Source organism: Homalodisca vitripennis, chromosome 5 (genome assembly GCF_021130785.1).
Source record: "Homalodisca vitripennis isolate AUS2020 chromosome 5, UT_GWSS_2.1, whole genome shotgun sequence".
Lineage (NCBI taxonomy): Eukaryota > Metazoa > Arthropoda > Insecta > Hemiptera > Cicadellidae > Homalodisca > Homalodisca vitripennis.
The window spans coordinates 71,632,809-71,660,427 of record NC_060211.1 but is presented as its reverse complement, the minus strand read 5'-3'; the positions used below and the strand labels follow the sequence as shown (position 1 = coordinate 71,660,427).

Here is a 27,619-nt window from a genome sequence, read left to right as displayed (position 1 = left end):
AAGTCATCCTAATTCATAACAGTTCTAAGTTTAGCTGCAAGAAAGCACTGGTAGTTGAGCACAGCTGAGAAAAACTTTACATCAAACGATATGTTGATGTGAACTATCTAAGCACTGCGAATAAATGTATAATCCAATCTGATCGGACTGGATGACACCTAAGGCGTTAAAGAAAAATCGTTTCTGAAGTAATTATGTCATCAACAGGTGATAATCTTTGTTGTTTTTCCTATTAAACAAACCAAAATGAGTGATTTTTTGGTCACATTAATAGTACTTTTCCTTCTATCTGCCTCATAGTTAAAATTGAAGTCCAATACAAGGTTCCTTTTTTGGATGTTTGTGTATTAAGAGACAGAGATGTGCTTTAAGACCAAAGTCTTTTAGCAAGCACAGGTAAGAATTTAAAATACCTATTATTTGGTAATACTTAGATAACATCAAAACTTTGTCAAAGAAGGAAGTTTAATTGCTAATTCATAGGAAAAGAGTAAAGTGCATATATTGATAAAAAGAAAATTAAGGAAGTTGAATCAGGTTTTGGATAGAAAGGATACTCTCAGTAATAAGTGTAACAAAATTGTCCCTGAAAATATAAATTGAGACAAATTAGTGTTTATGATAATCCCTTATGTGCTGGGATTATCAAAGAATTTGAAGAGTTGATAGGAAATCCAAAAATAACTAGCAGTACATTGGAAATCTAATTTCTTTTGAGATTAAATTAATCAAAATTTCATATATTAAATTGGTGGACATACTATTACTCGGCCAACTGTCTTGCAAAAATGGAGATAGCATATCTCAAAATGTAGTGTTACTTTATTTTGTTTTACTTACAATGCCAAATGTATGAATAATATCCTGTTACCTTCACAAACCTTTAATCAATAAAAAAAATAAACTTTCTCAAAGACATACAGGCAGGTTGTCAGTGATCTATAGATCACCAAATAGAAGTATTAAATAATATTCCAAAGAATATCAATATAAATATTTTTAATCACAACAATACCACCAATATACAACTTATATATTACAAATGTACAATAATGGAACACAAATGATTTATCATTATTTTACAGCACTTAAATGACTAGTAATATTGTGCATCATTCATACAATAATAAAATATATTGAGGGTTTTATTACATATTTATAACCAAGATCAGTGTGATTTTTTTACAATAAATAAGTAGATAAGGAAAAGGAAAATCAAATTTTAAAATAATTTTTAAAAATCCGCAATACTTTTTCTAAACAGATATTGCCACAAGAGTTTAATTGTTTGTATATCTATTAATCACAATGTTTAATTTGATGGAATGATTGTAAAATAATTAAAACAATGCACTAATAATTGAGACTTTTCTTATTGGTTCTGAAAATATTTATATTGTTACTGTTTTTAACACTGTACCTATGATGATTTACCTATGACATTTTGTAGTTAATATAGCTTTAATTTTACTTGTGTGATCTAGGGACAAGATATTTTAACATTAATCATTATAGAATTCTCCTGACAACATTATTCTGGTAAAGTAAGGTTGGGGTAAACATGTCAACAGTTCGTACTGAGTTGTCCATGTACTGTTCCGATGATACTTCGGACTGGAACGGATGCGTTCCAGAAGCACCTGAGGATTAAAGGAGGTTTCACTTGATACAAGTGACTTGGGCAAAAGACCTACCACGGTTTCGGTTTTGAGTCTCAGTTTGTCAGTGAACAAAGGTCCGGCATCCACTGTAGACACAGGGGCCACCCTTTCTCTATCATCTACTTGATAAGAAATGTCATCTGCTTTCCAGTTATTGGTTTGAAAGAAGTTTCCTGACTCTTCGTTATCACTATTATTGCTGATTTCTTCACTCTCACTTGTGTCACTCTCATTGTTCAAATTATCTTCATGATTGAATGCCTTGTCATTGGCCTGGTCCAAATTATAGTCCTGTATCAATTTCTGTACTGTATCAATATAGCCCTTGTACTTTTCCAAGAAGTTCCCCACTGTCTTCTCATCAATAGCCAACTCCACCAATCTTTTGAACATCTCCATTGTAATATCTTCTCCAGACTCTTTCACTCGCAGGAGCTTTCTAGTTTCTCGTACAGACTTCAGCAGTTCTGTTGCTAAAATCATGATGTCCAATCTTCTAGTGAAAAATTGTGCCTTAAGTTCATGGTTGTTTGCAATACTGGCAACACTTTTTGTTATTTCCAAGTTTTCCACACATTTGTTTAAAAATTCAAACAGCAAATTGGTTTGTATTACAATTGTGTCTTTGATAGGTTTATAGTGCTGTACTATTATAAGATTAAATAATCTGTCATAATTTTGATCACTGGATTCATCTGTTTTACTTGATGTATTGTTTGTAACACTTGATGAATCCAGATGATTTTCTTTTAAAGATGTGTTACTCTGACTGTGTTCAGTAAACAATTGACTGTCCTTTGTTAAAACAATTCTCTCTTCAATTTTTGTGCTACCCTTTGTTTCAGCAATATTTTCATCCAGCGTACCAATTTCTTCTCCCTCTACAGAAATATTTTGGTTTTCACTTTTTGATGGATGGTCAAAATCTTTCTCTGCAGTGAAAATGTCTTTTATACTAGATTTTTTAGGAGCATATGTCAAATTACGCTTCTTCTTACCTTTTTTTATTTTTTTACTCATCTCTTTTTTCAACATGTGTTCTGCATTTTCAATTACTTTTACTACTTCTTTCAGGAAACCAGGACTCGATGCCGCTTTTCCAACGTGTTTCTCAAGAGTGATCATGATCTGATTAGTGGCTTTATTATTTATCACATTCTCAATAATTTGCAACATGTTGGGGGAAATTGGTGGTGAATTTTGATCTTGGCCAAACACATGGACTCCATTCTTTCCTTCACTAGATGGAGGAGGAATTTTAACAATATCAACTGCTCCACTTTCTTTGAGTCTATCCAAGGACTCTTCAGCTGTCATTACTACCTCTTCATCATCAGAAAAGGCCGAAGGCAAAGTTTCTTCTGGATCCTCACTACCATCTGTAAAAGATTGTTGTAATTAGTATTAAGCACAAATGAAAATACTGTGAAAGAATCAAAGCACAAATCTACAAAAAAATGTTTATAATTCATTTATATTTTCATATTTTATTCATACTTTTAAAATGTAGAAAGTCAAAATTTAGTTTCCCTCCTGTGTGTCTTTACAGAGATAGTCATTTTTCGTTAGTATGAAAGGTGTGTCTGGTGATGACAACCTGCACTGTTGTTTCAGTTGTTATTAATTTCTGATGGTTACTTGATTTTATTCTGCCAAATGTAAATTTTTGGTACCATTTGGTTTTGACTGTTAAAAATGAATCTTCTGAAATTCTTATCAGTTGTGTCAAGAATATGGTGAGCATACGGAATTAATTAAAATGGTTAGTCAAGAATATTTTCATGATGACACCAGCAATATACTGCTCATAGAGAGGGCAGGCCAAAAATACCTCACTCTGAAGGCTTCACTGCAGAAGCTCATCAGAAGAAGAAAACAAGAAACAAATTCTAGTCGCACGGTTGAGGGTTCATTCAGCTCCTCGACTACCGCGGGTTTCCAAATTGGGGGCAGCTTTCGGACTTTAACCCTTTAAACGCTCACTGGTCGATATTTCAACCACCTCATTATTTGCTCTGTGCACGCTTTTATTTTATATGTAAACCCCTAGACGCACGGTGGTTTGAAATTTCAACCACACCGAAATTCTTTCTTGTGCACACCCCCTAAAATTTGCAAATTTAACATGTTTTATTGATTTAACTTAATACTGGGGTTGTATCTAGACTTGGAAAAATAATTTAAAAAATCCTTTCTTTTATTTGATATATTTTAGGCTATGGTTGATATTTCGACCAGTGACCTTATTCAGGTATATGCATAATACCTCATGCTCACTGGTTTAAAAATTTCAACCACTATATGAATAGGGTTGAAAATGTACAAATAATAATGAATAAACATTATTTATTTAAACCCAAAAAGTTAATCGCATTAAAACAGAAACTTAGTTTCATTTTAAACATAATTGTTATAAAAAAAAAAAAACATCAATTATTAAAGCAAAACAGTAATCCAAACCAATATAAACCAAGATTATCATAAAACCTTAATTATTTAAAGCAAAAAAATTAATATATATATATATATATATAAACAGCTTAATTCAAACTAACTATTATAACGAAAAGTATTTATTTCAATGGTAAAAATTATAAATTTTAAATGTAAACAATGTTACATTTTAACAATTTTTGCTAAGAGAAAAATTACAAGTTAATAATAATATAAACTATCATAGAAAAAACTGAATCTACTTAACTCCAAATAATTATACTGTACATATTAAATCAAAACATATTTTGAATTTAAACCATATTCAGAAGAAACAAAATATTTATAGGCCTAATCAATACGTAGTCATTTGGAAATGAAAAACATATTTAATCTAACCTAAATTAAAAACTTAAATATCTTAAAAAGAAGTAATGAATATAAATTATAGCTCAGTGCTTGTGGAATGGGGCGAAGCAGGCTAGACACAGGGCTGCATCACATTTCTCACAGCCAATACTTGTGCGCTTACATTTTTTCCTTCGTATTACATCTTGCACATCTACGAGAAGAAGTGGGAATTGTAAAATGTTCTCCAACATTATTAAGGTCTAAATTCGTTACCTTTCTATCAGTTACTTTGTTTGCAGTTACTGAGATATTAGCTTTTGGTGTTTCTGCTACGGAAATTCCCAATGAGTTTCTGCTGCCAGCTTTTCACAAAAAAGTAGTTGTGTCATTGGTTTTTTTTCTATTTTCAGTTGAAATATACTTATACAAAATAAATGAGTTGACTATGACAGATTCTAAAAGAAAATAAAAGATTTTTAACCATTATTTTCTTGATTTCTGGGGCTATTCCATAACATGATTTGTTTATACTACAAAATTATCTCTAAAATGTCATGTAAACTTTCAAGCAAAGTCATTATTTTTTGTTTATAACTTGCATGGCCCCAAAGATATTCGTCTTATCTGATAACTTTGTCTTCTAGAGGAGAATATCCACATTAAAAGTGTATAACACCAATTCAAAATCTATAAAGATAAACTTTTTATAATTATTATAAAATTAACCATAATTTAGGACAAAATTCTTTTAGTGTGATATTTAATTTGTTTAAGAGTCTATATGGCTAATATAATTTAAAAACAAAGCATAATGTAAAGTCTCATATATCACGACCAATGCTAAATAATTTAAATGTATTAAAATCTCACCTTTACATAGCTGCAGTTAAAAACGTAATAGCAAACAGGATTTTCTCTGATGTCACTATTCCTAGACGCACGCTGGTCGCAGAATGAGCCACTTTTTTTTGTTTATCTCGATAGAGTGCAGTACAAGTTCCGTTCACGTCTATTTCATATCCCAACATGTCAGGTGGAATTCCAAGAAGAATGGCTAGTGCTGACAAGGACTATATTCGCCCATCCGTATGAGCCAAACTTACCTTAATTGAAAGTGGTTGAAATATCAACCACCGTGCGTAAAAACGAAACTGAATGCATTTTTGGGTGTGCACAAGAAGTGTTCCAAGTGGTCGATATTTTCGACCAGTGAGCGTTAAGGGAATTAAACATATTTTAGGCAACCTATAAAGGGTTAACGAGAGGAACATCAAGGGTCATGAAACAAGCAATCTGCACCTCCTCGCAAATCATTCTACAAACAAACTGCAGAAGGTTAGAACCCTACTCTAATCTGACCAAATGGTAACTATTCAGAACTTCATCCTGGAAGCAATTGTGGAAGAAAAGGAGAGTCCAAATTCTTCATGCTTCTATGGTATCAAGGAGGAGGAGAAAAGAGGTCCTGATTTTCACTTACGAAAACCAAAATACTGTGAAATGGCTGAATGGCCTTGGGATGGAGCCAGTCTGAGGATTGTGCCACAGGGAGAAATTCCGTGCAAGAATTGCAACTACCTACCTCAAGAAAGTATGAGACTGTCAACAAAGAACAGTCCACTGCTGGAGAGATGGAAGTGGAAGAGACCGCAAATGTATCAGGTAAATCTGTAAATACCTTACCAGAGAGGTCTACTCCTAAAGTCAGTGCGTTGCAAAACAAAACACCAACTTGTTCCCTTTTCCTGAAGAAGGGACCCACCCTGAAAAGACCATCAGTTTCAGCCAGGGGGAGGTGAGGGGCATTATCTCCTAATACTCCATAAGATTGTTGAAAACTATACTGTAACTTAAATATTTAAGCTTTTTAAACGTAAAACGAGCAGAAAAGTACCATGCCCGTTGTTACTGTTATTACTTATAGGCCTAACTATCTTTTTTCAAGTACTGTTTTTCTACAGCATTGATGTCATTGTGCAACCAGAAGTTGTTCATTTATTCACACCATAGTAAAACACAATGTTCTTATGTTAAAAAATAAAAATACAGTAACTATATCTTTAATATACTTCCAAAAAGTATATTAAAGATATAAAAAGGAACTCATAAAAACTTTGTATTTTCAATATTTTGACAAATTTTATATTTGATAAAATCCATTTAAGTAAGATAATAGGATACAACACCTGCTCTACAGAAAATCTCATATACCAACTTCAATGCCAACACGGTCCTGCACAATATACTGTATATACCTCATAACCAATAAATAGTCTAGGAAGAAGGATGAATGGGCACAGACAAGATGTCAAAGTAGGCTATAAACTAACCAGTCCCCAACATGCTGCAAGCCACAACATCACAGACTTTAATAACTATTTCAATCCACAGTAGTAAAATCATTACCAAAAGATTGTAATCCCTAGTAGTTAAGAAGATGGAAACTATCATACCAATGGGTAACAAAATCAAGAAATCCTCCAAACCTAAACCTGAGATAAATTCCTCTCTCCATTCCCTTCAGCAGACTAACAGTTTTCATGGATATTTAATATACTATTATTTTATATACATATCTGGTGTCAATAAACTTATCAATATACATATCTTTAAACTCTAGATATACCTTTCCAACCATAGTGGTCTGCTCTCATGGGCTTTATATACATATCTGGTGTCAATCAAAAGCTCTTAACACTCTAGATTACCTTTCCAACCCTAGAGGTCTGCTCTCATGGGCTTCTAAAGTTTGATCTTATGAGAGCATTTTGTTTAGTATAAAACAGATTACTAAAACAAACATAACTCACTCAATTAATTAATCTCAATGCACTAACCAACGTAATATCAGCTAATTGGCTTTAACAAGTACTAAACAACTTAACATCAATTTATTGGTTATAACAATTAAATGTTATTTAAAAAATGTATTTATAAATATACTTCATTGATTTTAAACTTCAGCATTAATGTGAGTTTGTTACTTCAGAAATAAATATGGGTTGTATAGTACAACCTATATGGAATGTCAATTATTGTTCGGCCACAAACATAATTATGGTTTGTATCAGTAGGTTGGAAATCCAGATGGATTGTAAGCAGTTATCTTGTACCAAATTAAAAGAATATTCCTATTCAAAAGATATTAAATATGTAAAGAATATGCAAGTAATTCTGTTGATTAATATGGTTTTAGATTGAACTAAAAGTAAAATTAATTTATTTGGGATAGTAAATAAAATCAATTTATAGTACTTACGTAATTCGTATAACACTTTATAAGCTACTTTAACCAACGAAATGAAGACTACATTTTCAGATGGTAGAAATATTGCATAGTGGTAAAAATCTTACTCTGTAAATGCTCAGATGGTTCATCAACTTGTGTACGTTTCTTTTGGTTTTGCTCGGTAAATGAGGTGAACTTTTCCCCTCTAGCAGCCTGCCTGTTGTAACGTTGTGGTTCATTGAAGTTCTCGCTGCAGCATAACAGAGCTCCAGGATCAAGAGGGTGAGCCTCTGCAGAGGAAAAATTTGTTAAAATTAAAACTAGAAAAATAACTACACAAATTACTCTACTCCGTGCTTTTCCGACCAATCATTTTTGTACAATTTTTGTTATATTTTAATCCGATATTATTAACATAATTAAGAGATTCACTACAGGCATCACAGGTTATAAAATAAAAATAGAAAAAAAACAAGTAGATAGAGACAAAAATTAAAAATGGATTAAAAAGTTTTCTACACTAAAAATGAACAAAACTTTATAATAGTCAATTACTCTAACAGCAATTAAACACTTGTATTTATTTTGTTACAAAGAAATTCTCAAGATTACTGATAAATCATAGAAAATAGTGATACACACACCATTGATAAGTACTTGCAGTACACTGTTAGTGTGTACACATTAAAGCTTTCTGCTGTGAATGTGTTATTAGCTGACTGTATTGGTGGGCATCTTCATTTTAGTCCCATTAGAACAACGTTTAAACTTCAAATACAACCTTATTTTTAGTTGTAGATAGGAGATTTCTCATTTTAAAGACCTGATTAATATGCGTCCAAATGGTTTCTAGTTTAAACAATATTTTACTGGTTATTCAGAAACATTTTTGTACTTTATTGATTAAATATTACAAAGGTGCACACTTTAAAAGAAAAACTAAAAGTGTTCTGATGCATATTAATTATATCTTTAAATTGAGATTACCCATGATCCTATGAACAAAAATAAGGGCATACAAGTTTAATATTATTCTTATGAATATAACTCAAGGTAGTTTCATTACAGCCGCGCTCAAAGCTGCCTCCCTCTGTGACGAACACCTGGGTGGCATTCTTATGGAACAAATATAAATGAATGATTTTTAGTATAATGACGGACATTGTACGTAAAGTGGTATCTACATTGTCCTTCAATTTCAACCATATTTATCAGTTTACAAAGCTTAAAAAAAGTTTTAGAAATTGAATTTCCCACATAAGATTGCTGTAACTTTGAAAAACAGTTGCAAGAGTACATGCTAATTTAAAATGCATTAACCCTTAGGCCTCAGAATCGTATCATAGCTTTTGTTAGCCATTAAGTGTGGACCTTACTGATGTCTTGCTGAGCTCAATGAAAAACTGATAATTTTCCCCTCAATTAGGCGGGCCAAGCATAATGGCTTGCTGTATTCATATCTGTACTAGGCAATTGTGCAGTCATGTATGTCACTGTGACTCAGATTTCAAGCAACTCTCACATAATTACAATGTTTTTTAGCTTTCAGTTTAAAAAAATCTTTTGATTAGTTATTTATTACTCTTTCTTGTAATCATACCAAAGTAGTACCTATGTAATTCAAGTTATAATTTTACATAAATTAAAATTATTTTGATTTACAATATACAAATACAATTAGTCTCAACTTGTTTTACATAGTATAAATATATTTCCGTATTTTTATGTTTGGATCCGCGAAATGCTTTAGTATTTTCTGTGTTTAGAAGACCTCTATGTAGACATAACTAACTGCTGATTTATCATTCCCTGCAGTATAATTATAATTACACAGGTTAATTCACTAATTTAGTAATCAGATTAATATATGTTCCTAATTATTTCTTATTAAAGAGACTTTGTGTATGGTTTTTGATGACAAAGTTTTCATATTAAACAAATAAATACCTAATGTAATAGATAATTGCTTACCAGTATTAAAGATATAGCCACCAGCATCAAGAATGCACTCTCGTCCCGAAGGCAGAGTGTGGAGGGTTCCGTGCCGACCATCGTTATGTATAAAGTTGTCTGGGTCGAATAAAAGATATAAATACTTGGTTGTCTCAGCGAGGAAAAACGATTCCATTCTGTTCTCCAGGCTGTGATCTCGACAATCTTTTATCTAAAAACACATTAATGGCTTTCAAAAGGTTGTACTGTAAAAGTTTCATTAACTACAACTGGAGTAGCATAATACTCTATGAATTTATTTTGTTTACATACAAGTGATTTTGAGTCTAGAACACTGCAGAAATAATTTGATACACATCCTAAAAAACCACTGATGTGTTTTTCTTCATTGTAAATGAATAAGTGTATGGATAAATTACAAGTAACAGGAATTTCAAAACACATCCATAATATAATATTTACATAAATAATAGATTCAAACCAAAATCTAATAACATGTTCAAGCCAATCCTATTTCAAGATATAACATCCGAAATGCCAAACTTAATTTTTAACCTATTGTATTCATTTAGCTTTATAACTGCAAAATATAATCATTTATATGAAAAAAACTTTTTTATATAAGAGTACTCTGACATCATCGTTACTAATGGTGTAGACATGTGTCAAACTGACCAAATATTTGTGTTGACACTTTTGATGTAATACATACAGGGTATTTAGTAATAAAATTGCTAAATAACATAATTTTGGTATATGAAATGTTACTGTTTATATAAAGTATACATGTTATAGTATTACATGTTGTTACTAATTAATGGTGTTGATATGCAACATACTTACCAAATACTTATACCAAATAACAATAGTGAAACGTGTGAGAAGACCTATATTACTGCTTTCTATTTTTTTAACGATTATGGAAAATGTAATGAAAAGGTGTTTGGTCTGTTTCCTGAAATTGAATAATTTCCTAAGCAATAAACAATTTGGGTTCACAGCAAATTTGTCTATGGAAGACATGCTACTTTCTAGAAAAAGTACATGAAGGTGTAAATGAGAGTAAGGTATGTGGAGCAAAATATCTTGATATAACGAAAGCATTTAATACAGTTGATCATAAATTGCTACTAGAACAAAAATGTGGTTAGCTGGTATTAGTAGTTTTATGTTATATTAGACATATGTTTTATGTCCTTAATTAGTTTTGTAGCTACTTGTCAGATAGAGTCCAAAAGTCAGTGAGTATTTTAGTAAAAAAGGTATAATCATGCATAGTGTACCTAAAGGATCTGTCCTGGAGCCAATTTTGTTTCCTATTTATATAAATTACTTATTTGAGGGTAAATTTAAGGGTTCAGTTACGGTTTTTTTAGATGATACTGCTTTTGAATACTCATGTTTGGATAGTATTAGTTTAAAATTGAGCGGGTGTGTGAAATTAAATATTTAGTCTTATTATAAACTCCAATTTATCATGGAAAAGGCATGTTAACAAAAATTAAAAAAATGAAATGTATACCACTATTTAAAAATTTTATTTTCTTCAGGATCTCTACCCTAAAAAGGTGCTAATTTCACTTTACCATGCTTTCATGGGATTACAACTGGGTTATGCTCTGTCTTGTTGGAGTGGTCTCATGAGTATTGTTATGAAGAAACCTAGATTAGAGCCTTCTAGATAGCTGTTTCTGCAATCTCATGTTTTGCCTTTTCGAAACCTTTATGTTTAAAAAGTATTTGAAATATTTTTCCTCATAAGTGTCGCAAACCGTGTTCATTTTGCAAAAGCCTATCAATTACGAAATACTTTTCTATTCCATTTCCAAGACCACATTTAACAATGTATAAACAATTTTATATTTACAATGCACCATGTCTTTATAACTTAACTGCAAACAAATTTGTCCAGTATAACGAAAAACAGTTACATAGTAAAACTTAAAAAAGGGGTATGTGAAATTGAAAATATTGAGAATTTATTATAATTTTAAACTGTTGAGTTGTTGTTACGTAAGTTTTGTCCTCATCTATGGATATCTATATGTACATGTGTATGCTGTATGTGTGAGTGTATTTGTGTGTGTATTCGTATGTATACATGTAAGCTACTTTGTATAGTACCAAATGGAATATTTATTTTAACATGGATGCTGTTTACAACCAAGAAGTGGTGCTACATGTCGACAGCGCAGGACTCCCCAAAGATGAAGATATCCATTAATGCCACAAGATATGCTGGACTTTATAGTCTCCCAAATCACTACCTTCAAATGTTTGAAAGAACACCATCCTACATGGGAAGAAAAATCCACAACAATCTCCCAACAGAGCTGTGACTCAAGACTGGAAAACCTCTGAAGACTACACTGCAAAAGTGGCTACGGAATCATCCTTTCTACTCGCTAGAAGAATACCTGCAGAAGACCATTTGAACACTGTGTCTCTTACTCCTTTAACTACTCCAAATTGTAAAGTCACTAACTAATTATAAATCTGACACCATTAATTTGTAATCTCAATGATTATAAATAAAGATGAGTCTCATTCTCAAGTATTACCAGATCAATTAGCTGCTGTCCAACTGTGTCACTGGAAGCTGTACTAGGAGACATTCCTCATGGACAGGAGGTGAAAAAGTTCTTAGGGGCTTATCTCTTGAGCCCAAAGGATATTAGAGAACAATAGTCCACAAATTGAATTAGTAAGCAGAAGCCTCTGATTTGAGGTATAAATAGAGTGGTGTTTAATTGAAATGCCAGGCAAAAACACAAATTGAATAGTTTCTTCCATTAGTCGATGAATACTTTGAAAATAAAGAATAAGACACAAAGGGTGAACTAAAAAGAAAGGACTGCTGTAAAGAGTGCTATAAAATAAGATAGTGAAAGAAAGATGACAACATATATTTGTCCTGTGTGTCTGGGAAAACCAAGTCTTTGGATTGTAATACATTTTGACAAATACTACAAAGAAAATTCAGTACTGTTTTTCTTGCCTTAAAAAGAAATGTACAGAAAATTGCACAATTTAATTGGTATGCACTGTTGTATTTAAAAATTTCTTCACCACTGTTAGTTTTGACCTAAAGCAGTATATTGTAATTTGAGATTTCATCATGTGAGAATTCGTTAACTCACCGTGGCGTAACCACACCTGGTTCGCGCACTGTGCTGGATACTGCGCAGGATGTCAGTGCCCACATCTAGCAGGAAGGGATCCTTGGTGGCTCTGTACAGGTACATGGTGCTTTCGATCAGTTCAGGTCGCAGCGGATAGCTCTCTCTGTTCGTGCCCACTTGGCCTTGCGCTATATTGTAGAATTCAGGTGTAAACCCATACTGCTTCCATACCTGGTGATAGTTGTGCATCGTCTTCATCCCACCACTGATGTCACCTGTGCCGCACCACACACGGTTTATCAATGAGGCTTCAGTTAAAAAATATACTCTTTTGTTTTTATAAATAAACTAAATATGCTCTTTTGTGAAATCTACTAAAAATTTATAGTTGTTGAAACAAAGAAAAAACCAAAAATATATTCTTATAATTCTAAAGTTTGTAGTAGAAAAATAAATTGGCACTTCACATATTTTTTTTACAAAGTAAAGCATCAAGTAATAGGAAAAGCAGGCAGAATAGCTAAGAAACGATTAGTTAAATGCACTTGTACAACTCATAAAAATGACCAAGGTATGTATATTTTATAACAACCAACAATCCTAAACTGGGTGAAAAAGAATGTAATCGTAAGTAATGATAAGTCTTCCTATATAGTCCATGAATAAAATTTATTTACCTTAAATTTAAACTGATATCATACGCCAAAAATAAGCGATCGTTAAGATGAGTTCATCATTTACACATATTAAAAAAGTTCAAAGGCTTTCATTATGAGTGATTAGGACTATCATAAGTTTCTTAACATTTATGTACACAAATATTCAATGTGAACTACTTTATAGTCCAAATAAAATAATTGTATTGAATTGGTGCACAATTTTGCACTTAGTCAAATATTATCACAGCACAGTATAGTACAAGGTTGTTTGAACGGTAAAACCTCTGATTGTTTAACTAATACAGCAGGATGATAATACTGTTTCAAGATAGTTAAATGGTAAGCTAAGCGTTTAACAGAATTAGAAGTAAAAAGTACTTAAATTTTCAGAGTGCATCTCAATTTCACTGACCTATAAGGCTGAGGACACCAGGCCAATATGCCTCCAGGGATTGGAAGACCGGTAGGGTAACCTGACCCTTGTGCATCGAAACCCAAAGGTACCAGTCGTTGCGGCGAAGATGCTTGTCGATGGCACGTCTTCCCTCGTTAAAGATAGCCATCAGCTCCGGCCGCTGCACCAAGAGAGCACCTTTCACCAGGTACTCGAGATAAGAGTCTATTCCTGCCCCGATACCCGAGTCTTGTGCAGTCCAGCGGCCTGTCATCACGTCAATGTGGTTACCGTAGAGGCCGATGGATGAGCGATGATGATATAGGGCATGCAGAGCATTCAGAGCCACCTGTCACATCGATCAAGGAAGTGAAAAATGACATATGACAATTATCTAGAAAGATACTTACATTTTAGAATTAGAAAAATTACAATAAATGTAAATAAATTTTATTATATTATGATATTGAAGCAATTATCATAATTTTTTCACTAGCAATTTAGTCCACCTTTCTTATAACTAGCCACCTGCAACTTCAGCCTCAGTTTTGATACCCATACTATTTGTGACAATTGTTTTTGTGTCTCTATAAAGTTTTGTGATTGTAAGCATGGTGTTTTCCAAGAATTTTCATATTCACTTTTCTTATAAACTTCAGTCCTTGTTGTGAATGTTCACCACTGCCTTAATTACACATTTATATTCTTTACACATTATGTTCTCATTGTAATCTTCACAAAGTTGCTGGTAGTGGTTTACAAATTAGTACAAATTGGTTTACACTTTTCTGCCAACACAAATTGAATTACAAACTCTAAATGATTGCACTACATTAAGCAGAAGCAAGAACTGAGTAATACTGTGGATACAGGGTGTTTCAGATCACCTGGCTAAAATATCTAATGGTCAAATGACTAACCATATAGGTTTAGTTTAGACGGATTTCCCACTAAGGAATTTGTTTAAAATAATTTAAACTCTTCAAAAATACAAGGTGTTCCAAAACAGAGGATTCTATGTTCGAATCTCAAAACTTTCAAATGCAAACACATGTCATCTACATCAATTTAAAGGTCTTTGCATTCTAAACACTTTAATGAAGAAAAAAATTTAATTATATCTATTGGATTCAAAATGGCGGTCTAAAGTGTATAGAAAACAGTGCTTTATTGTTTTTTTATTGCTACTCTTGTAATATGAACCCACACCAAAATATATTTTTTTCGATAATTCATGACCCAAACATAAAAATTATACCATGCACGGCTGTATTAAAAAAATGTTTACTGTTGTATAATTTATTTTTTTGAAAACAAAAATATCCATAACTCAAAAACTTTAATGGCAAGATGGGACTTTCAAATGAAATTAAAGGCTGTACAAAACTGAATAACTTTCACATTTAATAAATCTCTAACCGTTAAAAAACTGCAGCAGGTAAAATTATATTTATGGGTACCACATGGAAGTTTACATTGTCTCTTTATATGTAGGCCATTAAAAAGCCAAAATAAAATAAAAATATTAAAATATTTACCAAAAACTACAGATTAATATCATTCGTTACAACTATTTTTAAAATTGTTTAAAAATTAGTATAGTTAGGGTACCACATCCTTTTTTAATTTCAAACAACATCTTACATGCAAGACAATATGGGAGTATGGAACAATGTGGGATATGAGTTTTGTTGTATCTGGAAAATCAATTACAAGTTCAGTTGTTGACTTAACTGAACCTATGATTAACAACCTAGGAAAAGGAAAAAAAATATATTAAAAGTGTCTTTTTTGACCTCAGCAAAGCCTTTGACTCTTTGGATTACAGTTTAATAATTCAGAAGATCAAATCCCTGATATTTGAGGGAAGGGAACTGTTGTGGTTTCAAAGCTATCTTACAGAGATGACAGAAATAGTTGAAGTAAATCAAGTACAGAATGGGACAGAAAGAATTGTAAAATCAAAACCACACATGATCAAAAGAGGTGTCTCTCAGGGTTCTGTATTGGACACAGTTTTGTTTGCACTTCAGATCTTCCAAACTACCTCGGAAATGTCTGCTATCCCATCATGTATGCTGACGACACTGTCAACTGGCAGTAACCCCACTTAGCTCTTGGACATTGACACCTACATCATAGTGGACATGGTACAGTAGTATTGTGACATCAATGATCTTACTTTTAACTTCTCCAAGACAAAATTTTTAGCATTAGAAAGGCTAAAAAATAAAATTATATCAAGCCTCCAGATCTACAAAGATTTTGAAGAACCAAACATCTGGGTGTAATATTGGATGAATATTAATTCTCTTGAATATGAATATTAACTCTTGAAAACTTCACATTGATATTCTGAATTCTAAACTCAGTTCTGCTGTTGAAAAGAATACTAATTGTAAGCACACAGCAACAAAAATGACATATTATGCTCTATTTGGATCCCATATTCATTATGGATAATACTCTAGGGAAGTTCTTCAATTGATAATCTTGAAATAGTCCCTGTTTTACAAAAGCGTGCTGTGGAGTTTCTGGCTGGTCTTAACCTCGAGATAGCTGTCAAGAGGCCTTTAAGACACTTGGCATTCTCACAGTGATATCTATCATTGAAGTCATCATCCATGCTGTTTCAAAAGGAACACATTTGCCTAGAACTAGGACTATCCATGATCATCACACCAGACATGGCAATGATTTCTCCTTACCAATGCACATAACTATACTATTCTCTAAGGAACCGTCCTATATTGGTGCAAGGCTATTCAACATGCTTCCTCAAGACTTTAAAAATATGACTACACTCTTGTTTTATTGGAAGTTTCTAATTCTATTGTATGGCAACTTGTTAAACTAAAATTTGTAAATGTATGTATATGAAATGTTTTTGGTAGATTTACAAATCATGATTAATATACTGATTAAAAAAAAATACTACCTTTTATAACTTAAGAATGGGTATTATGAGTCTGTTTACTGCAGAATATATATGTAAATCATGTATGTTTTATGTGATAACAATTTCAGACCTCAATATATCTTAAGTTCATCACCAAAGGATGAATACGAGGTTTTAAATAGAGCTTGAAACAACATAAAGTAATGAGTTTATTTGCAAATGCAAATGCTCAAGTTCATTTTTTAAGACTCTTCAAGATTACCGACAGTGACCTAGTAAAACTAAAATTTGTAAAATATACCGTTTTCTAGGTTAAATATGAGAGAAAAATATTTGAAATGAAAGTTTAATGTGTTGAGTAGTGATCAATAACAACCTGCACACCTATCTTCAACCTAAGAACTGAGGTAGAGCATTCCTTAAGGTTGAAGCAAGTAGGTATTTTCACTTTATCAATATCATTAATTTAGTACTTACAGCTAAAAAACTTCACTTTAACATAATGGCATTCACCTCTTCATATATGGGGTCACCAGTGAGTCGGGATAGGGTGCCAAACTCAAGAATGAAGGTGCCGATACCTGCCGTGCAGGTGATGCTGGTCTCTCCAGGTGGCACTCCGTGTCGCAGATTGACTGTACCGTATGGCATGCCTGTTGTAGTGTCAAATGCTGCAATCAACCGCTGAGCCACATCCTCTGCCAGCCGCAACAGAGGGCCGTTACATGGCCAGCCTGGTTCCAGCTCCACCCCCGCACTACACAATCGTATTATCCTGGACTTTCATATCTTTAACCATTCAACTACAAACCACTTTCTCTAAGGATCAACTCAATTACAAATATCAAGGAGACTCTACAGGCACAGCCAGTCAATGATGCAATTATCATGAGTGACTTAAATACAGGTCAAGAAAACAAAAATAGGTATTGAACACAAGTCAATTCAAAATGCTTTTCTTGAAAGAACCAGTGCTCTTTGGTAGCTAAGGAATATACATGTGATTAAAATATCACGAATCGATTAGTTAACACGAATCTTCCTCTGTAAAACTATTAGCCATTATATTACATAGTAAGCTATCCTGGGTCAGCTATGTAATACAAATCGGTTATGTATTAGACTTGCCAGAGTTGTATTTTTGGTACGGAATATGAAGTCTTACTCCTAATTTCTTTCTAAATACCAATTATGCATTTTTCATGTTCATCTATTGTATGGCGTAACCCTATGGGGTAACTCGACTGGAGCTACAAATATTTTTGTGTGGCAGAGGAAAGTAGTTGAGTTATTGCTGGTGTTAGTAATGAAGATCCCTGTAAGAATTACTTCATTAATTTTATAAATTTATATATATATATATATATATATATATATATATATTATTATTATTTATTATATTTTATATATTTATTATAATTTTACATATTTTATTGTATGTCAAAGACCATTTTAACAAATTAACTTTAAGATCTCATGCACATAGCCGTAATAGAAGAAAAAAAGAAAAATTTGATTTTAACTCTATGTTAGGTTAGAGAAATCTCAAACTAACCTAATTCATATAGGTATAAGACTTTTTAATAAGTTGCTAGTAACATACAGAAATATATCCTACAAAAGATTTAAGACAACTATAGAAAAAAAGAATAATAAAAAAGCATACTACTCAGTTAAGGAATTTGAAGAGGATAATTTAGACAATTTAGTATGACTTGTAAGTAGGAATAATCTAGACTAGCATAATATTTTAATTATGTTTAATTTGAGTAAAAATTGACTCTGTTTATTACACTGTAAGTTGTGTTTATCAACATTAAAGATTCTGATTTTGAATCGTTCTTCATTCTTAATATAAACAGACAATCAGGCCCTGATGCAAATTCTGGAACCCAGTGCTTGCACTTAAAATCTTCAGTGATAGTGGATTTGAGATGAAACTGAAGAATTCTGTTGCATTTTTGATATGACTGCAGCACAACACTTTCTGTAGGAATGGCTTCTCAGTAAAATTCTATGATCTTACTCTATGTTCTCTTTTGCTGTGTCTTCTTAACTGATGTTATCTGATTGGTTGATTAATGTCTACCTGATATGTAGTGAAAGCACTTTTAGTTTTTTGGCAGGCTATGTCTGGAGTTTATACCTGCTCCTCTTATGTAATGTACACACATTCAAAAATTATAATCCAGGAAGTTTAATAATGATATAGCCCTGCTAAACCAGGACAAGACTTTTTGTCCAATCATGTTTGCATTAATAAATGACCAAACTATTCTTAAAGAATATTTTTAAACTTAGAAGCACAATTCAAACCCAATAGAAATAAAAGTTTCATGCTTCCACTTTTGTATTTAAGGTTGGCTAAACTGAAGCTTAACATTTCAACACAAACATACCAAATACTCTCAGTACTCGGAAATTACCTCAGATCGATAACTTACAATTAATAGCTGTAAACATAAAAACTGCCATACTTTCTATAAAACCAGCACTAATATTGTGCAATGTTCTACTGAATCATCTTGGAAAGTTAATGAACAAATTCTATATGCTACAGCTTAGTCACTATGGAACGAGACATATCAATGCAAGCCTGGGTTGTGATGCGGTGTTGCTGCCTGTAACGGAATAATATCTAATGATGGGATAGTCGAATTAATTCAACAATCGAACGATCGTTATTGCTCATCTTTACTACTCTTCTATCTTCGTGAATCCTTTACTTTCACAAATTAAATTAACACATGTTTACTTAAGACACAGAACGTTAGCAAAATATAATAATACAAGTAAAATAAAAACATGCAGAATACTGAAACGTTGAAAAACAAAACGGATGTGACACAACTGGAACAAAGCGAGATGCTTCATAATGACAACAGCTGATATGACAATGTGGCAATGCCACAAGGTGAGGCGGGTACAGTAACTGCCCATTCGGCCAGGCTTACACTGATGTGTCTCGTATTATAGTATAGTAGTCTCGTAGTAGTAGGCCTACCTGCTGAATACTATGCTCCCATGGCTAATTAGTGCATGTGTGCAGGACGTCAATTTCAAATGAACAGCAAAATGCAAACAGCCAGTTATGTTCTCAACCCTGTAGTATAGCTTCATCTAAGATTTTTTTTGTTGGAGGCACTACTCAAAGAATATAACACAATTTAATCCTCTACACCAGGGCTGCCCAACCTACGGCCCGCGGGCCGAATGCGGCCCGCGAGTCAGTTTTATGTGGCCCGCCTTGTTGCCAAAACAACCAAATTTGTTTACAAGCATTTGAAATATTAAATAAATACAAATTTTGAGAACCAAGCAGTCCAGCCGATTTCACGTAGAACGAGCCGTATTCATTTGGTGGAGTATGAGTGTTGAAAGAAGTAAAGTAGTTGCAGACAGATTTCACTGACTACGGTGGTGGCTGCCGGCTGGCGAATAGAGCGCGCGTAAAGCACGGCACAGCGCGTGGTGCGGCGACGTAACCCCTACCCAACTCAAGGTCACCACTCGCCACGTAATTTGTATGTCCTAGTATCCTAGTAGGATTAATTAAAATCAATGTATTCAATTTATTGGTGACTTTTTTATTGTTCCCTCAGAATTAGAGCAAACATCCAAAAGTCTGGGTTTATATTTATTTCTACTAAAAGAACCTAAAAACATAATATATTATAAACCTTTACCTAACAACTAATAAATAATAAGAAATTACAATAATCAGGAAACAAGGGCCAAATAACCTTAAAACTCATATTTTGCACAAGATTTCTAGAACAAACCCCGGGCAATACGTTTTGTTTGGGGTTCCAAGTCCCCTGGGATGTTGGCCCGCCTGGCCATAAAGGCTTTACAATGTGGCCCTTGGGTAAAAAAGGTTGGGCACCCCTGCTCTACACATTTACCTCCTTTTAGTAGGTTTACAAAAAGGAGTCGTTTGAAGTTCCAGGATGGTGCTACTTTTGAGAAGGAAGCACAGATCTGATACACAGATTGAACAAGAAAGAATGAAGGGGTGGGCCGTAGTATCAGAGGAATAAATTTATTGTCTTCAAAGGCTCTGGGTTCCTCTTGATCATCTTTCAAGCAGAAATGTTTGGAAGATATCTTTGTGCTTTTGTCAATCTATAATGGAAACTGAAGGGGGCTGAAATTTACATCCTATGAAACAGTCAAACTGCACTGAGGTCTCTGAGTAACTGTAGCCTTGTGTCTACGTTGGTTTGGGACCATCTACTATTACTTAGAATCTTAGTTATCTGAAACAGTCATTTAGATGTGGGTATCAAGACAAAAGGTAATTGCAGGAAATGAGACAGCGGATAGGTTGAAGAAAGCTGAAGTTGTGTTGCATATCATATGTTTAGAACCTTTTTGTAGCTTGATGGTGTAAGGTTAAAAATGCTGCTAAAGAATGGAAGGATGCAGAAACGTTTCTCTATTGCAAAAGTCTTCTAGGTCTACAACAAGCTGTCATTGACCCTTTATGAATTAATAGCAAAGTAATTCTTGGACTCACCCAGCAGGAATCACTTCTGTCTGGTTTATACCTTCTAGTTAAACCAACCACTGGGCATAGAAAAAACAATTGCCCTCACTAGATAGAAACACCTACAAGGGGCATTCCTTAAATCTTTTGAAGTGGGATCTTTAGCTCCTGGAAACGTTTTGGGGAAACCTCAAGATGGCTTGTCATTATATATCATTAGAATCTTGCCCCAATCGACCCTCTGTATGTCTACAAAAAAAAAAAAGCCATAGTTCAAGATATTTCAGTAGATTTGTTTAAATAATAGTCAATAATTTATTTGAATTTATTCATGTACATTCACAGTAGTTGGGTTGAGTCAATAAGGATGTTCTCAGTTAAGTTTTCATATTATAATGATGGTTTTTGGATTGGAATAGGTGTATAGTTTTCACGTTATACTTCGATAGCCAACATGTTGAAGAGCATACCATGAAATTCTACACTTAATGGCATACACCTTCTTTACATTTAAATTACACACTTTGTTACATCATTGTAATAATAATGCATACTGTGTAATTTTTATGTAATGATTTACATAATTTTCGGAGGCCTTCCAATGATGAAAAAGTTTACCGTTGTGAGAGCAGATGAGCACTCAGTAGGCCTCCGACAATCCTGATGTTGGTTTCGAACACAGAAACATTGATGTTTGCATCAAAATTTGCTTTAGATGTAACGATGTCGACCACTCTCCTGAATTCTGAATAGTTTCCCATAACTGCCAGGGTGTCCAGGGCATCGATTAACGTCAGGGAATAACTGAACAAACCAAATCAATTAATAAGAATACGTGTAACACTGCAAACAATATTTTATGAGAACAATGTCATAAGAAAAAATTGAGAAAAGCACAAAATATATGAAGTTTCTAAAGATTCTAAACTTTATTAATTATAATATGTTTATAAAAACAGCTAAAAAAAGGGTTTTAGTTTTTTTATACTTTATTTAAGCTGTAATAATTAAAGGAGGTAAACAATGCACTTATTATTCTATTTTCTTTAGTATTTAACTTTGTACATCCATTGTTTAAAAATTCCACATCAAAATTTGTGTCTGACGAAGATAGCCTTGCTGTCAAAAGGCCTTACGAAAATAAAAGTATTGGTTTGTGTGTTTTAAATGTGATTACGTAAATAGTAGCCAATACAAGCTCCATTTTCAACATTAACCAGTGGAGTAGGTACTTTCTGTGATTACTGAAATTAAATTCGGCTACTGCTACTAATACAAATTTAATTAATGTTAATAGTCATATGACAGATATTTGGTCTTCTGATCATTTGTTAGTTTGGCTATGTACACATATGTGATAGAAACGGTAAAATACCAAATAATTTAATCGTAAATGTAAAGACTGTGTTGTAGTAGTAGCGCACTCAACCAGCAAGTGAGAGATCCAGGTTCGTGTCCTGGCGGAGCAAGTACCTTTTGTGATTGAATGTTGATTTAAATTAATATGTATTTTAGTACAAAAGAAGACAATGACTTTAAAAATTGAAATAATAAATCTAAAATTTGGTTAAGGTATGTCAATAATGTCCTCTGTGTGTGGGAAAATGAAGTAACAATTCAAAACAAAAACAAAAGAAAAACAGTTAATACATAATTATTTTACAAGAAGACCTTCAGTGGACAGTACCTTAATTACAAAGTTTGTTCAAGAATATTGATAACTTGGAGACTGATGACAAAAATGAAGTTTTAAAAGAAAAATATACTACAGAATTTTTGAATAAAAATAACTACCTATCCCAGATCATTTATTGAACGAGCTAAAATTAAAAATAAAAGTTAAAGCAAATAAAAAAATACAATCCTAATTATCTTATTACTGTAACTATTCCATATGTAAAAGGAACATCAGAAAACATTCTTAACATAAATTCTAAATTTAACATACATACTATTTTTAACTCATCTAAGATGTTGCTTAACACAATTAAAACTGAAAAACAAACAACAAGAAATCAAGAATGTAATTTAATAAAACTGACTGTGGGTGCAAATCACGTTTAATGGGCAAACATCAAGACTTGCAGAAACCAGACTAAAATAACATATTTATGATTATAAGAAAGAAAATATTTTAAAATAGTGGAACATGCTACAAAGGAAAATCATCATATAAATTTTGAATCTAAGTTTAGAATTAAAAAAATGTTCATGGACTAAAATAAACCAAATTTAAGTGCATAAATGGTTTAAAAAGATGAATAGATTTCTCAGCCTTCCATAAATTTCAGTGACATTTTGCTACCTGTGGTGAAAGAAGAAATCCAGTTATGTATTGTATATTGTAAACCATATAAAACTTTTACAATTTATTAGTTTCTGGTCTTTACGAGTTTTAAATTTTATTTTAACTGCTTTAACACATATTTTTTCTATTTTATACACGTTTCCTGTATACATATTGATATAACTAATGATGCCATATCCAGAGAAAGCGCATTTGGAATTAAACTTACTATTTTTTAGAATTAATAAAAATGTCTTTTACTCTAAAACTATACCACTTACATCAAGCATCCAACGCAGAAAATTAACATGAATTCTAAACTTAATACATTTACAGTATCTAATTAAAAAAAAAACTTTATAAACTAACCTACCTGTGATAAAAATATATATAAACCTGCTAGTATTTTTATAGAGGTTCAAATTATGTACACTATACAGTGCTCAACATAAACATAAGTTAATGATATTAGTTCTGAAAAAAATAACCCAAAATGTGTTTTAGTACGATTGCTACATATTTTACCCCCTCAGGATATTATTATAAGGGTGACCACAAAAGTTCAGCTGACCACAAAATTTCTTTTTATCTATGTGCAATCATAAACTTAAAATAATTCGCTCACAGAGTTTACACAAGTCGATTATTCTAGACCAACCAAGACTGTGCTGCTATGGAGTCGAAGTACCTAATAACTCAGTGCAAAGATACGAGTTCACTTTAAAAAACTTAACTGCCTAAAAATGTTGTACTGAAAGTAAAATATTAATGTAAACTACTAAATGTATGGTAAGCCTTCAGCACATATGAGTTAATAATTATAATATTCATACCATTAAAAAAATCTATTAACATATTATATTACAAACTAGTAAAAATTTATATTTTAATAAAATTAAAACCCAATGATGCTTTTACTCTAACTCGGGAGTAAAAGGATAATAGGATTTTGGACATTAGCCATAATTATGTTATAAAAAGTTTAATACATAATGACTGACATCCTATTATCCTTTCAAATCATCCATAGACAATAATAAGTTTTAAATCAAGAGGTAAAACAATATATATTTCTTGATTAAATATAATTGAAGAGTAAACCAAGTAATTGAGTCATGGCGTTAGCATTTGTGCTACAAAAATATCATATGTAAATTTCACAAATATATAACATTATTTGTATAGCAGCAACACAATTATTTGATGTAATTAAATTTAGAAAAAAACATTATAAGCAAATAAAAAACATGTCTTACCTTCCCCATGTATCTACACCATCACATGACAAAGGTCTCAGTTCATCATAAGGATAAGCATATTTTAGATATCCAGAATATGCATGATTGAACATTTCTCGTACTTCTTCTCTGTGAGACAGAACATAAACCAATTAACAAAGACTATTATGAGTCAAGTAGAACGGCTTTATAACAATATTCATCGCCAGAATTTGTGAGGTTAAAGGTTGTGAATGATTGTGCTTATAACTAATGGGTTTGTGGTTTCTAACATGGGAAATGATATAACTGTATATACATATACAGGGTGTCCCAGAGCCCTCTTCTAATACTTCCAGGTATTATTCTTGTGCAAAGACAAACCAATATATCATATTAAATAAATTTTTAAGAAGGTTTATTTTTAAAATGGCAGCCTCCTAAAGTCTTTAAGCGTAAATATCTTAAAAATGACATATTATTGTTCCAAAATTCTGAAAACCCATTATTGGCTATTCCAGGTAGGTTTCCTGTCCAGAGCAAACCCCCAAAAGCTATACTTTATCCAGGACTTGCAGAGTTCATGCAACATATCATTTTCTTAGTTTTACTTTCATTAACAGTTACTTCGTTCAATACGAATCAACCTTTATGCTTTCAAAAGAAGCAAATGCAGATGTCACCATTGCAAAGTTTGGTGTATCTCCCTATTATATATATACATGGTTGTATCATCTGCAAAGAGCAACACATTACCTAGAAATCCCAGGTCATTTATTATTACTAGAAGGAGAACAGGGCCTATAATTAAGCCCTGCAGGACAATATGTTTCAGAGGTTGGGGTTTCGGGACAGTTCCACCAACTGACATGATTTGGTTTACATTGTACAAAATCAGAGGTTGCTAGGACTCTGCTTTTCATTCAATTTATTTGATAAAATGTTGAGGGGTTCACAACCAAAAGCCTTACATAGTCAATTAGTATTAAGGTCATTGAATATTTTACGTCAAACGTATATAAGATTTTTTTAAACTAGTTTTGCGATGAAGACTAATTTAAAATAGAAATGATGCATTATCTATCAATAAGTTACAAAAATCATGGTAAGTTTCCTAAATGATGTTTATTAGACCTACTGGTGATGAGACTGTTTATTTAGGTAGTACTTTGGGTAGGGTACAATAAGCGGATCCGGTTTTTTATATCGAAATTGGCAAACGATATTACTTAATCACAACAATCGATATAATCAATCGATAGTGAATAATTATTTTGAACAATTAACTTAAAAAACCTATTTCAACAGCTGTAAACACTTTCAAATAATACACGTACGGTAATATTTCAATTTTACATATAAGTAACATTAATTATTAAAAATGTCAGTTAATTTTAGAAAACTACACGACATTGCTTTGAAAGATGATGACATGTTTTAGTGGCTTCAACATTTTGAACTCGTACTGAAAAACCCATTATGTGAAATTTGTGGGAAAGAAACAACTGTAACTGTGAGAGGAGCAAATATGGTCATCTTCAGTTTTCATAATTTTGGTTGTAATAATTTGTTTGATCACTGTAAATATTAAATTCATATTTAAATTTAAACCATATGATTGTTATTGAGGACTATAGATACTTTTATATCGATTGATAGTCTAGGATTTGAGATGCGAATATTAGGTATCGATGATTACATTCTTCGATATAAAAAAACCGGGTCCCTACCCAGTACTTTTTGCATTATTATTGTTACAAAGTTTTGTGTTATAAGTTATGGAATGAGTAAGAATAGGCTAAATGAACAGACATTATGTTTGACAGTGAATAGAAAACATATTGAACATTTTTATTTTAGTCAATGAAACCCATTAGACCTATCATCAGTTTTCTTATGGAGCTGACCAAAGTAATTAACACTAATAAATTAATGTAAGAAAGTAAGATCAACCGGGAATAAAGATGTTTTGTAATTATCCCAAAACCGATGTTTTGTAATCATCCCAAAAACGATGTTTTGTAATTATTGTCCTATGATTCATATAATTGGATTTATGTTGATGAGGTAAGTTAATTGTTCAATTATCGGTTCACTAGAGCATTTACTTTGAGGATACTAGGTTATAAATATTTAAATGAAAAGTAAAATAAATCACATAACCTATATCAAGCTTACCTAAGTTTCAGAATGTCTTCTTTGGTATATTGTCTTGCAGCATAACCTATATTGGGGTATATTATTGTTAGTATTAATATCATACAATTCACTTGAAACACGTAGCACTTTAAATTTACCATTGTAATAGTCTATCATTTCTGTTTACGTTTCAAAATTTCTATTCTACACTACAGACTATAATCCACATAATAAACAAACGTCGACACACAGCAGCACCAGTTAGAACACCTGATAAACAAAGTCACAAGAAATCAGCTGAGTTGAGCGGATTGTTGGTTAATCTATTATGGTCTATGGTTTAAAAATGTGCCGAGACTCCTGTAAAGATTACTTTGTAGCGGTCTACTCATTTGTCGCTATAGTATACGTTACTATTTTCTCTCTCTTATTTAAGCCCCAGCGTTAGCTATGATGGCTTTGATGACACTGTATTTTTATTCTTCACTATATTTATCACGTCTACCCCCCCTGAAATTTCTCCGGGAATGTGTCATTAAATAAATGTACAACTTCGTCATATGATCGTACACAGTCACCATACCCCCTCATCATAAGCAGGTTTATTCTCTCAGTCTCAGTCAGAGACATCCCTATCACAAGATGCACAACTAGTCACTGTTAACAATTAAATTTAACCCAATCTACACTTTACAAATCTTAACTTAAGATTGACTTTGTAACAGCTCATGAGGAAAATTAAGTTTCCTGTCTAAACGCATTCTACCCTCAGAATGATAAGATACA

At 32.4% G+C, this 27,619-nt stretch overlaps 1 protein-coding gene across 1 annotated transcript; it reads right to left on the bottom strand.

The window, feature by feature from the left end:
* Positions 1-982: 982 nt before the first annotated feature.
* LOC124362337 lies at positions 983-27,106 on the bottom strand. Its single transcript, XM_046816756.1, has 9 exons — positions 26,873-27,106; positions 24,734-24,844; positions 21,809-21,994; positions 17,215-17,458; positions 13,821-14,151; positions 12,768-13,024; positions 9,646-9,838; positions 7,800-7,964; positions 983-3,040 (listed from the first exon to the last, which is right to left on the bottom strand). The coding sequence occupies exons 1-9, from the start codon at positions 26,992-26,994 to the stop codon at positions 1,503-1,505; spliced, it is 3,147 nt and encodes a 1,048-aa protein (XP_046672712.1). The 5' UTR covers positions 26,995-27,106; the 3' UTR covers positions 983-1,502.
* Positions 27,107-27,619: the final 513 nt, after the last annotated feature.